At 47.9% G+C, this 13,417-nt stretch overlaps 3 protein-coding genes across 3 annotated transcripts; 2 read left to right on the forward strand and 1 right to left on the reverse strand.

Annotated features, from left to right (window-relative positions):
• Positions 1 to 6,121: 6,121 nt before the first annotated feature.
• P175DRAFT_0498821 (uncharacterized protein) lies at positions 6,122 to 7,380 on the reverse strand. The gene has a single exon (XM_040896588.1). The coding sequence runs from the start codon at positions 7,336 to 7,338 to the stop codon at positions 6,502 to 6,504; it is 837 nt and encodes a 278-aa protein (XP_040753677.1). The 5' UTR covers positions 7,339 to 7,380; the 3' UTR covers positions 6,122 to 6,501.
• A 1,097-nt stretch (positions 7,381 to 8,477) lies between these two features.
• Positions 8,478 to 10,636, forward strand: P175DRAFT_0127887 (polysaccharide lyase family 1 protein). Its single transcript, XM_040892393.1, has 6 exons — positions 8,478 to 8,944; positions 8,993 to 9,136; positions 9,199 to 9,324; positions 9,379 to 9,475; positions 9,544 to 9,777; positions 9,826 to 10,636. Exons 1-6 carry the CDS (start codon positions 8,733 to 8,735, stop codon positions 10,162 to 10,164), a joined length of 1,152 nt encoding a protein of 383 aa, XP_040753678.1. The 5' UTR covers positions 8,478 to 8,732; the 3' UTR covers positions 10,165 to 10,636.
• A 959-nt stretch (positions 10,637 to 11,595) lies between these two features.
• On the forward strand, positions 11,596 to 12,309 carry P175DRAFT_0431584 (glutathione S-transferase family protein; the record flags this gene model as incomplete). The annotated part of the gene is made up of 2 exons (XM_040893494.1): positions 11,596 to 11,649; positions 11,701 to 12,309. 2 exons carry the CDS (start codon positions 11,596 to 11,598, stop codon positions 12,307 to 12,309), a joined length of 663 nt encoding a protein of 220 aa, XP_040753679.1.
• Positions 12,310 to 13,417: the final 1,108 nt, after the last annotated feature.

Genomic DNA, 13,417 nt, shown 5'->3' on the forward strand with positions numbered 1-13,417 from the left:
TGTCGGCCTATTACCTCAACTATTTCGAATGGCCCTTCGTATTTGGTGTCCAGCTTCTTGCTGGGCCTCCACGTGCGGATATTCTTCGTAGACAGTAGCACCCGTTGGCCCACATGGTATTCGGTTGGGCGATGCCTCCTGTCGTAGCTCCTTGCTTGCTGTTCGGCGGCGTGGCGCAGGCTCTCTTCCAGCTGACGGCGTTTTGCTTGTAGTTGGTCGAGTCGTTCTCCCACTGCTGCGACCGTGCCGGAGTCCCCGACGTCGGCAAGCTCGGGTAGCGCCGGCTGGTAGCCATACCATGCCTCGTAAGGGGACATTCCTGACGACGCATTTTTCGCATTATTGTATGCGAATTCCGCCATGCCTAGCCAGTCCGCCCAGTCAGTTTGTTGGTAACCAATATAGGTCCTTAGATAGGTCTCCAACGTCTGGTTCTGACGTTCCGTTTGGCCATCTGTCTGTGGGTGGAATGCAGTGCTTAGTCGTCCTTTGACTCGTAGCCCTTGGCATAGCTGGGTCCAATATTCACTGGTGAAGAGCGAGCCGCGGTCGCTTACCAGGCTCCTCGGCGCTCCTGTTTTGAGCACTACCTCTTCTATGAACATGTCAGCTAGCTCCTCAGCATTAACATTCCCTGTTGTTGGGAGGTATTTGGCTCCCTTGGTATATCGGTCCACGACTACCAGGATGGCGTCGTACACGCGCCCCTTTCGCATCGACGGCGGTAAGCCTACGATGAAGTCTAGAGTCAGGTCCTGCCAAGGGCGTTCTGGCACCGGGAGCTTCGCGAGCTGGCCCGGTGGAAGCCGTCTAGGCACCTTCATCTTCTGGCAGATTGGACAGCTCTTTACGTACTCCTCGACGTCGCGTCGCAGGGTATCCCAGTAGAACTTTCGTTTAACAAGGTCCAATGTCTTCTCTCGACCAAAGTGGCCTGCGTACGGGTCGTCATGGTGCACCCTCAGCAATTCTTGGCGCACTGCTTGATCGGAAGGAACATAGATGGCCTCACCGCGTCGCACCAGCCCATCGCTGTCGACGCGCCATCTATCCTCACGAGTTTGCCTTTGTTCGGCGTCGTCCCTGAGCTGCTTCATCACTTCTTGTTCGGGTGGTTTCTCCGCCGTTTGAGTGTGCCTCCGGCGTGCCGGGCGTTCCTCGCTGGCGTTGCTCCGAATACGACTCGCGTGGGCGTCCCCACGTTGTGTCTCCCGAAGTAAGTCTCGCAGAGTGGTCGATGGCGTCCCGCAGGCTTGCTCGTTGCTAGCCGCCTTTCGCGCTAGCGTTCTTTGGGTCAAAAGTTCCGGACCTCTTGACCGCACGATCGGGGTCTCTCGGGGAGCCACCATCCTACTCCCACCTCGATCGTTCCGTGAACCTCCTAGCTTCACCCGAAGCGTAGGCAAGAGTCCCTCGGCTGTATCCCGTTGGGCAGGTTCGTAATCCTTTCGCCTCGAAGGCGCATCGGCTGGGTTGAGGCTGCCAGGCCGATATTCAATCTGGAAATCGTATGCCGCTAGGAGCTCGGCCCATCTGGCCTGGCGTTGATTCAGAGTCTTAGTGGTGTAGAAATATTTCAGATTCGCGTGATCTGTCTGCACGCGTATCGCGTGCGGGTTGCCTTCGAGGTAGTGGCGCCATACCTTGAAGCATTCTACTATGGCTAGTAGTTCTTGGTCATGAGTTTCGTACCTCCTCTCCGCCTCGATCAGCTTCCTCGAGTGGAAGGCCACGGGTTGCCAAGCGGCGCGCCGTGTCTTCGCGGACTGGGCGCCATCGCGTTGCATTAGGATTCCCGCAATTGCAAAACCTGATGCATCGGTTGCCAGGAGTATCTCTTGTTCCGGGTCAAAATGCCGCAGCGCTGGGGGTCCAGAGAACGCCTGCTTCAGCGCCTCAAAGGCGCTTCGACCGTTCTCTGTCATCTTGAAGGGGCCGCTCTTCCTCCCCTTTACCATCCCCTTTAGCATGTCGCTCAGTGGGGCGGTAATCTTGGAGTACTGGTAGATGAATCTTCGAAAATATCCCGTGAATCCCAGGAATACTTGAATGTCGTGGAACGAGCGTGGTTCCGGCCAGTCGCCCACGGTGCGCACCCGCTCGGGGTCTATTCGGATTCCTTTGATTCCCACAATGAAGCCAAGGAAATGTACTTCCTCCTGGTGAAAGTTGCACTTCGAAAGTTTTGCGTAGAGGTTATGCTTCCGGAGGCGCGACAGTACTTCGCCGACGTGGCGCTCGTGCTCTTCCTCCGTTTGTGAGTAGATCAGGATATCGTCCAGATATACTATGCAAAATTCATCCAGGATCCCCTTCATTGCTTCGTTGATGTATGCTTGAAAGGTAGCCGGGGCATTGCACAACCCAAAAGGCATGACTAGATATTCATAGTGTCCATACCTCGTGCGAAACGCCGTCTTCCACTCGTCGCCCCGACGGATGCGAATCCGGTGGTAGGCGTCTCGCAGATCCAGTTTAGTGAATCGTTTGGCTCCGACCAGTCGGTCCATTAGTTCGTCGATTCGTGGGAGGGGATATCGGTTCTTGATGGTAATTGCGTTCAGGCCCCTATAATCCACACAGAGCCGTAGCGACCCGTCGGCCTTTCGCACGAAAAGCACCGGCGCGCCCGCTGCGCTCGTTGAGGGCCGGATCCATCCTTTTTCCAACATTCGATCGATATACTCCCTCAAGGTCGCTAACTCCGTCCTTGACATACTATACAGCCGGCCCGTCGGTGGCGCTGCGCCGGCGACTAATGGTATGTCATGACTAGCTTTTTCAGAGGGGAGCGCCTCTGCCTCTTTCTCCGAGAATACCGATTTCCATTCTTCGTAGCATTTGGGGAGAGCCCCCGTCGCACCACTGTCGTCGCGTGGTTGGCTCAAGACCAGCATAGTGAGTCCTTGCCTCATCGTGCTCTTGAATCGCTTGGGCGATTCGATTTTGATCTTCAACTTTTTCCCTCGGTAGCGCCAGGTGTTCGCCGCCAAGGAGACGTCGGGGTCGACCGGGCTCAGCCAGCTGCGCCCTAGGATCAGTTGGTATTCTTTTTCTTCCAAATCTACTACATGGTATTCCATGTCGAATTCTCTAGTTTCGTCGAGGCTATCCGTGATTCGGCTCTTCGCCTGGAATCTCGCGTAGCACGGCGCCGTTGAGCCGTTAGCGAAACGCACGGGTTGCTCCATCTTTGTCTTGTCGAGGTTTATTCCTTCTTTAGCCAAGAAGCGGTAGGAGATAAAGTCCTCGTTCGCTCCAGTATCCATAAGCGCCCTTGTCGTGACCCATTTCTTGCCCACCAGGATGGCTACGGCGGCTAGGAGGGGTCCCGCCGGCGCCTCTTCGTCCTGTTGGAGCACTAGGGATTCTGGAGCATTCGACCGTCATTGGTCTTGGTCCTCTGATTCTCCTGCCCCCTCGGCGCCTTCTCTGCGCTGGGGGCATTTCCTTGCGATATGACCGGTTTGATTGCACTGGTAGCATCGGCCTTCCTTTCTTTGGTTCTGGCGGTTCCGCCACTCCTCCTTTGACTCTTTCCGCTGGAATTTGTTCGGTCGGGGGTTCGTTGCTTCGCCGTCATCTTTCTTTCTCTTCCTTGAGTCATCCTTCGACACACGAGACCCCAGGGGTTGGTTTGGTTGTATCCCATTTGGCTTTTCCTGCTTCTCTTGTTTCTGAAGTTTCTCGTACCTTGCCCCCAGTTCGGCGACTTCGGCTAGACTTCGCGGCGTCGTCGCGTCCCGCTGGATTTCCTTGCGCAATTCGGGCCGGGCCATTTGGATGGCTAGCTGGCAGAGGAATCCTTCAAGATCGGCTTCGATCATTGGGACGAACTCCTCCATCTGGGTTATCAGGGTTCGTATGCTCTGTTGTGGTCCTTGTCTCATGTGTAGGAGCCGGTGAGCCGCCGTCTGCCCGCGGTCTCTCTCTGGTTCTAGGAAGTTCCGCAGGAACTCAGTGAATTCTGAATAGGTGAGTCCTTCGGGGTTCGCTCCATGCTTAGAGCGCCACGCCTGCTTTACGTCGTCTTTCAGGCGACCCGTAGCGTAGCGGACCTTGGCCGCGTCGCTCTCATAGAGTTTCCCCTGCGACCCAAAGTAGTCTTGGAGGTCTTCCAGGAAGACACCAAGTTCCTTCAGGTTTCGTGCCTTGAAGAACTCGGGTTCGGGCACCTTCTCCCTACCCGTCTGCATGGCTTGCGCCATGTATTGGGCCATGCGCCACAGCTTATCGTCTTCCGTCAACTCGACGGGTTGGCGCTGGAGAGTCGCTGGTGCCGTTAAACCTTCCTCGATAATGGTTTCCGGAACCATGGTTGTAGATTCCATGGAGTTTGGATCCGCCACTCCTTGGGAGGAGGAGCGGGTAGTCCTTCTCGTACTCGCCATGTTGCTTCGCTTGGTAAAGAAGCACTTCGAATTGTAAGCGTCTCACTGGCGAGGCGCTTGGGTATGGGTAGTGTTGGTAAAGGAAGCAAAGCTACACGGAGTACGAGGATAGTAGGAAGGTACTGGAAGTAACAAAACGAAGTGCTTGTCTCTCAGCACTTCGGGGGTTATTGCGTTGCTATTTATGTTGCCTAGTCGAGTCGCCGGCGCGGCGCAGGCGACTCGAATGTTGCCGTTCTCCCGATTACCCTCGGTTACTGGGTATGTGGTTCGGCATGTGGTTCGGCATGTGGTTGCATGTCACGTGGTCGCCGTGACATAGTACCTTATAAACCCTAGTAAAGAATATTATACTAAAGTAGATTAATACCTATAATATTTGAAAAGAATAAATAAACTTGCCCTATAACTTAGAGATTTAGATAATTACCTGTTATATAATAATATCTTATTTATAGATAATTAGGACTAGAGAAGCTCACAAGGGTATATTATAAAGTTATTTAGAGGTATAATAGGGTAAAAAGCTAGTAAGTAAGTAACTATAATAATCTCTATAACTAAAGTAGAATTATTAGTATTATTATATATAGTAAAGAAAGGAATCTTTATTAAATATCTACTAGATAAAATTTAGGTAGAATTAGAGAATCTAACTATTAATATTTAATATAATAATATATAAACTATCTAATTAATAAATAAGGAAATTAACTACCTAAATATAAGGCTATGCCATATAGATATCTATAATTACTAGATTAGATAAAAAGTCTAGAAGGGAAGGATAAAAGTATTATATTATTCTATTACTAAGATAATTATAGATAGATTAACTAAGGTGCTATCCTACTAAAGCTTTAAGGTATTTATAAAGGATTTAGGGATAGTAGAAAGACTAAAGTTAATAGATAACCTACTACTAGATATAGTTTAAACCTATCTAGGATAAGGATGGCGTCTTAAATTATATAGTTATAGGTTCAAACTAGATGAAATCCTTTAAACCTGAGGGAGTATGTTAAATTAAAGGGGTATCTTGTGATGTACTTAGTAAGTAAAGGGGGGGTTATTACCCTATATTAAGGCCTTAGGCAAGCACACAACCCCCCAACAGACATACACACATCAATATATCCGATCACCTGCTTCCATTGAGCTACCCCTAGGATCATCATATATCCGACAGTGGTTGCATGTCACGTGGTCGCCGTGACAAAAGATAAGAAATTAATAAAAGGCTTTATATTTTTATATTTAAAATACTAATTATATAAAGATTAGTAAAGTAATTACTAGTTACTTTAAATTTAATTATTACTAAATTTATTATATAGAATATAGTAATAAAGCTAGTTATATAATTATAAAAGCTATATATAATTATTAAACTAGAATAATTTATAAAAAATATTATATCTTTATATATTAATTCTATAAATACTATTATATTAATAAAGAAGCTAAATTATATATTTATATTTTATTAAATAGATATTTACTATTTCTTTATTAAAGAAATAATTAAAAATAGTAGAATTTAATTATAAATAATTAATAGAGAGAATAATATTATTAATAAATTAATTAAGATACTACTAATTATAAAATTTAATAAATTTATTAAGAGGTTAGATTTTAGTAGGTTAGAGATAGACTCTAAATAGCTTTATAAAATAAATATATTACTAAGGAGGGTATATTAGAGTACTATACTTAATAAATATAACCAGCATTACTATAAAGTAGCATTACTATAAAGAAGAAGATAATAACATGTGACTATCTAGTATATTTAAGCCACTGTTTCCTTCTAGATCTCCATGCTTCTTCCAAGCATCTCTCCTTCTCTCTATTTCCTAGTTAGACCCAATTGAATCCATTTCGGTCAACTCTCTACCATCATAGTTTGACGACCTTCATCACTATATAAACGAGTCATGATTATAAGAAAAGAAAGAAATTTCACGGCATATTTTCTTGCTTTTATAAATTGGAAAATATTGTCCAGAAATAAAGCAAAGCAGATTGACCTGTGATCTTAATTTACTCTGCATGTACTGTACAGATGGCATACAGTCGCCATAACTTGTTAATCATAAGCGAATTCTCAGCCAAACACCACAGTACGCACTTCAATACTCTCCCTCGGCTTTGCATTCTGCGGCGAGCGAGGATCGTGAAATGCGGAATGTGGCACTCTTGCAGCAACCCCTTCCTTACTATCTGAGCATTTGATAAGAATCCGTTCATCATCATCCACCCCTGACCAGTACAACCACTTCTGTTCAGCGTTGAACTTAACTCCCATGGTTTCACCTGTGTAGTTAGGATATCGCCGCTGGATAGCAGAAAGATCCCCGGGCTTCACAGAGGTAGCAGTGGCAAAAGCCAGCGGCATCGATTCCACCTTGCCATTCAAGGGGCGCCACACATTAATGATCCTATATCGACCCTGGAGCAGCTTTTCCGTCTCCTCGGGATCGTTGATACTGTGGCGCACGCGCTGTTCCGCGGCGTACGGCGTTTGATCCACATGCGCAAAGCTCACAGGCTGTCGATGAGAATTGGGGTGATGTCTGCGAATTGTGTGGTCGAAAATGACGACCTTCTGTGCGCCGGCCACGTTTTCAAGGAGAAATTTCTCAATCTCCGCATAGTATGTTGTTCGTACTGTCTCGTCCGAGTCAAACGCCTCATACGACATAGCGGAAGGGACTTGCTGATACAGTTGAAACGCATCCTTGTCTAAGTTGTATTCGGCTTCGTGTCCGCGAACATCCTGCACGGAAACAGTATGGGTGACCTCTGTATAATTTTGTTGAGGCTGGCCTGCTGGGGGGTTCTCCACGTATGCAAAAGGCGCGGAACCATCTGCGGGGGGGGACAGGAAGTTGATTTGGGCGTTCACCTCGCCGTGGGGTTGTTGGAAAGTTGAATTAGCCATGACTGTGACTAGATGAGTAGTAGTTGAGTGATGAGTACTGTAGAAGAAATTGGTTCACTGCTATCGGTGTTTGTACCATTTTATAGGGCTGGAGTGTGTGCCTTGACAAATCCCGCATCCAGGGCATTAATAATCTTTGGTATTGCGATATCATGAGATGACAAATGAACCCTGTGGTGCATTAACTTTGAGATAATTCCGAAAGGAAAAATCTAGTAAATCCTTTTTGTATTGCTTAGGAGTCATATTCCACGTCATAGAATTTATTGTGCCGATGTAGGGTTAGAGATACTAAGTAAGACCAGACTCCCATGCCGATCTACTGTGGCAAATTGAGGGAGCGCATTACTGGACCTGGAAGTATGCTTTCACTGAGAAGGTTCTATGGAGGATCTTAATACTTTATTCTAATACCCAGCGCCGACGCAGTGGCCTCCATGTGAATGCGGTATATCATGCCTGTTACGATTCTGTCAACTTTACCGTTAAGCTAAAAAGGTGTCAAGACGGTCATTTCTAGCTGATACAGTATTATATTGGCCCACAGATTAGCTAGAAATGACCGTCTTGACACCTTTTTAGCTGAACGGTAAAGTTGACATATTATAACGTGGCTGTGGTATTCCTGATACAAGGCTAAGTGGGCAGCTGCTCATTTACATGAGATTAACCGTTCCATAATAATGATGCCCTCTTTCCCCTCTTCGATGGCCATGTTCGACAGATCGTACGCCGGATGTGGAAGATGCCCGGGCAGATTTCGTACAGTGCTTGCTGTGAGTTCAACTGACCTTGACGCCAGAGTTGAGGATACGCTGTGGAAGGAATTCCCCTTTTATGAAGTGGTATGCATAAATTCCCCAACCCATATTACTAGGCAATAATGCCGCTTGAGCTCCTCAGTGAAACCTCCCTTGATAGCTTTATAGTCTCCCTTGACAACGATTCCGAGGGGTACTCTTCCTTTGTGCCCTTATGCGCAGGCTCTGGTACACAGTAACAGTGCACTTCAACAGGTGAGCAGATGAGGACTAGTAAGTAACCGTTGTCGGAAAATTTGGGGCTTATTGAGTCCTCTGCCGGCCACTTGAATGAAAGTCGGTCCACCTATCGGCATTTATGGATTCTTCACACCACCCCGGGCGGATACAGCCCGCTGAATCAAGAGTTTCTCCAGGCCACCAATGATGGCGAAACAGCTTGCGAGGTTTATACTAGCTGTCATGCATATAGCTTGAAAGGAAGTGGCCCAGAACGCCACAGGGGTCAGGAAGGAGGCCCAGGTGTCCCAGTATCAGCCATGAGTTTCATGAAGACCTATAAAGCGGAGGACATGGCTCCCAACTGCTCCTCATATACCATTCCTAAGCTTGCATTTCGAAGGACGCCTGAGAATGCAGTCAGTTATGATGAAGCTCAAATTGTTGTTTGCAGCTGCGGCGCTGGTCTCCAACGTCCGTGCTGTGAGTGTCTCTGGAGCTGCAGAGGGCTTCGCCAAGGGGGTTACTGGAGGTGGCAGCGCAACACCTGTGTACCCTAGTACCACTGCTGAGCTGGTTTCTTACCTGGGAGACAGCTCGGCGCGTGTGATCGTTCTCACCAAGACGTATGTAGATGCCTGAGACGGTTTCTATACATGCTAACGCTACGATAGATTTGACTTTACTGGGACTGAAGGCACTACCACAGGCACTGGATGCGCACCGTGGGGGACTGCATCTGCTTGTCAGGTGGCGATCAACTTGAACAGTTGGTGCACGAACTATCAGTCGAGTGCGCCGTCGGTTTCGGTCAGCTAGTGAGAATTATCTGCCCCCGATTCATTTCAGCCCAAGCAAAGAAAGGCTGACCTCTATGGAGCGATAACGCCGGTATCCTCGGAATCACCGTGAACTCGGACAAGACCTTGCTTGGTTCAGGTTCTAGTGGTGTTATTAAAGGCAAGGGCCTGCGCATTGTCAGTGGAGCAAACAATATTATTATCCAGCAAGTACTTTCCTAGACATTTATTCTCTCGTTCGCGACTAATCCTCGCAATAGAAACGTCGCTATCACGGATATTAACCCGAAGTATGTGTGGGGCGGCGATGCAATCACTCTCAATGACGCAGATATGGTGTGGATTGATCATGTCACTGTATGTGGATACCTTTTGGAAGACCCCCTGGTGAAGTAAAGTGGATAGCTAAACTTTAGGCACCCCAGACTGCTCGCATTGGGCGTCAGCATCTTGTCCTCGGAACCAGTGCTTCAAACCGGGTTACTATCTCCAACTCATACTTCAATGGTGTCAGCTCATACTCCGCTACCTGTGACGGATACCACTATTGGGGCATCTACCTGGATGGATCGAGTGATCTGGTCACCATGAAAGGAAACTACATCTACCGCATGAGTGGCCGCAGCCCCAAGATCCAGGGAAATACCCTTCTCCATGCGGTGAGTTTCCTAGAATGAAAGGGATGTCACAGCTCTAACTGCGACTAGGTGAACAACTACTGGTATGACTCGTCGGGCCATGCCTTTGAGATCGGATCGGGTGGATACGTTCTGGCCGAGGGCAACGTGTTCCAGAATATCCCTACTATCGTGCAATCCCCGGTGGACGGCCAGCTCTTTACCTCTCCCGATTCGACCACTAATCAGGTTTGCTCGACGTATCTGGGCCATGTTTGCCAGGTAAACGGCTTTGGCACGTCTGGCACATTTAGTCAGAGCGACACCGGCTTCCTGTCAAACTTCCAGGGCAAGAACATTGCGTCTGCCTCGGCCTATAGCGTCGTCCAGACCAGCGTTCCATCGAATGCGGGCCAGGGCAAGCTGTAGGAGACTTAACTTCTGCTAGCAGAGTCTTCATCACTAAGGGGGGAACGGCTAGTCAAGGAATGTGAATTCTCAATGGTGGAAGAACTAGTTAGTTACCAATTGCTATCGGCTATTCTTCCCTTTAGGTCTTGCTTGTTTAGTTGAAGCAGGATAATCAATCAACGCGGGGAAGGTCTCCTAGCTGAAATGTATAGCAGAGTAGTTGTCTATTCCGTAATATCCCCGTTTCGTTTTGCAATTTATTCCTGGCATGTGGCGTTCCAGCCGGAAACTTGAACGGTAACGGCCAGAGCCTTCGAACTAGTATAATGAGGGTACGACGTTTACACTACGCTTAGAATGGCTTTTTCCAAGAGTCTCTTGGTGCGGAAAAGCCAAGGACTCCGGATATAATATCAACATTAAGAACGGCCGAAATTTGAAACTCGACGGGGTGTAAGAGGCGTTCAAACAAAGCCCTTGATCTCGGTTGACTTCGGATCTATCCTCTTTATTTAGCTTGCTCCCGGAGACGTTACAAGTAAGAGCTAAGCTGCCAAGGCACCGGCTTACAGTAGGGGACAAAGTCCGCGGGAGAAGTGTTTGAACCGGATTCGTGGCGTATAAATTTCCGTGATGGGTTTGGCAGTATAATTGCTATCCCCTAAGACAGTCGAATGAGAAGGCTGTAGAGAATAGATCTTTCAATGTCTGATGCCACCAAGGCTAATGTCATTTGCAGATCTATGGTGATCCCAGCGGCATCGATATACCATGCAAACCAAGGCATCAATGAGATATCTGTCTTGTTTCTCGAACATGCCAGAGTATGTCAAGTGTTATCTTATGAACCTCACCCCACGCGGAACGGTGCGAGGAAGTAATGCCCATGGCGCGAATGTTGGTGGGAAAAGTCTACCCATTGCGCGTAAGGATGTCTTGCCGGAAAGTTCATATGGCTATTCATGACTATTTCAAGTCGTACAAAAGATGACATTCAGTTCAGCGCAATTAAAAGACCACCACTCTGGGTACTTGACTTGCGGGAAGTTGCCGCTGTGGGGTGGGATGGATTTTTCACGAGTTTTATTCGACAACACCCGTGGAATCTCAAGATAAAACTGGATTCACTCGGAGCAATTGATCGTTGCAACCGCGGCCCTTGCGGGATATTTTCCGGACCTCCGAATTCACGTCTCTTGAACATTCCTTTTGCTTCCAATCTATGCGATTTTCCATCCGTCCCCACTGTGGATTCCGGAAACGCGGACACCTTATTGAAAGAACAAGTAGGACGGTGTAACTGGAGCACACCCCACATGAGGATTACAAATGATTACAAATGATTATAAATAGCAAGGTCTATCAGGATAATGTTATAACGATAAGGAACCGCTGTCATTTGCAAGATCAACGAAATCGTGTTTGTTGAAAGTCCTAATTGTCGTCACCATGGCTCCATTCGGTACCATCTATAGCTACCCCAACAACCCTAGGGTCGGGAAGGTAAGAACCTTACATTGCTTCAATGAATTGGGCTCATGCAGAAAGTACTAGGTCCTAGCGGTGGCCAATTTGAACAACCTCGAAATCGAGGTTCCGCCATTCCAAATGGGCGTAACAAACCGCACCCCGGAATTTCTCGCCAAGTTCCCCATGGGCAAGGTGCCGGCCTTTTCAGCGGCCGACGGTACCAATATCTTCGAATCTGACGCCATTGCGCAGTTTGTGGCAGAGAGCGGCCCGGCTGCTGGTCAGCTCGTTGGTTCCACGCCAGCTGAGCGCGCCGTCATCCGCCAGTGGATTGCTATGGCAGACAACGAAATTGGTTTGAATATCGTTCTGCTTGTCTTGCCTCGCATTGGAGTGTCCAAGTTCGACGAAGCCACGGAGGCTGCGGCTCTCGAGAGGCTGGAGCGCGGCTTAGCATGCCTGGATAAGCATCTCGCTGGCAGCACATGGATTGCACCACAGGAAAAGCTTAGTTTGGCTGATATCACTCTGGCCGCGGCACTTTCCTGGGGATATGCCATGATTATTGACGCAGAAATGAGGGCCAAGTACCCGGCCCTTCTAGCATGGTATAAGAAGACCATGGATAGCGAGGGTGTCAAGGGGGCTTTTGGAGAGCTGAAGTTCATTGAGAAACGCGAGATTCCTCAGTAAATGCAAGGGGTCAAAATGACACATACGAAGTCCTGTATATAGTTTATGAACATCAATTGATCAACCTTCAGTTCTTTGAGAGGCTGTGCATATCAGAAGGTTGTGGCGGCAATATAGTGCCATTTTTGGCTTTTTTGCTACCTGGAAAATGCTGGCCGGTGGTTATCAAAAGCTTCTTTTAAAAGGATCAACAGTGGAGTGGTTGATTTGCAAGGATTAAACCCTAGCCAGTGGGACCAACATGGAATACAGTCAGAATCTTAAACGGCTTTGCTACCCTATTATCGACCAAGACAATACTCGGGACCCTGACCTGCCAATTGCCCCTAGATCATGCACACCGATACGGGATGAAAGCTTGCAGTGGTAGACACAGTATCGTACCTGATCTATGACGACCACATTCAACGTCCGGCAGTCACAGATATTATTGAATGACTGCGAGCCCTCATGCCCTCAACGAAAGAGTAGATTTACAACCCTCGCAGTCTACTGCTCATCTGGATGCGTCATTATTCACGATTTAACAACGTTAGGGACGGAGATGTACTTCCTCTTGGATATGCTGCAGATGAACACCAGTGTGACCCATCCTCAGGATTATTAGAAATTTCTCCTAGGATCGGGAATATTTTCTGGTCATCACTAGCTGCAGTGTTTCTTATCTCCCTGCGGGGAATATTGCTGATTTTACGTGATGTGATGCCTTACAAAGTTCTGTATATCGAGATTTTCGGCTAAAATGAAGAAAAGTGCGTTTCAATAGCTTCATAGAATCCGGCGGGATGCGTTCAGTAGTAAAGGATGGACAATAGGACATGAGTCTCTGCGCTTGTGGTTGGGTTCACTGCAATGCCTCTCTTTTCGGCCCCCGCGAAGGGATTGAAAAGCGAGGATGAAGCCAAAATACTGCCAGTGTGGATATATGTATATATATCTACATGCGTTATGCCGGGTCCAGGCAACATAGTAGAGGAAAAATGAGAGCAGTGCTCGGAATCGACCATGTCGCAGCAGTGTCAAGTGGGAATATATCAGGGATGATACGTCTGAAGACACAACTAAGGATCATACATATGCAGCTGAAAAGCAAACCCCGCTTTATCGA

Source organism: Aspergillus ochraceoroseus, assembly GCF_002846915.1.
Source record: "Aspergillus ochraceoroseus IBT 24754 chromosome Unknown P175scaffold_2, whole genome shotgun sequence".
Classification (NCBI taxonomy): Eukaryota; Fungi; Ascomycota; class Eurotiomycetes; order Eurotiales; family Aspergillaceae; genus Aspergillus; species Aspergillus ochraceoroseus.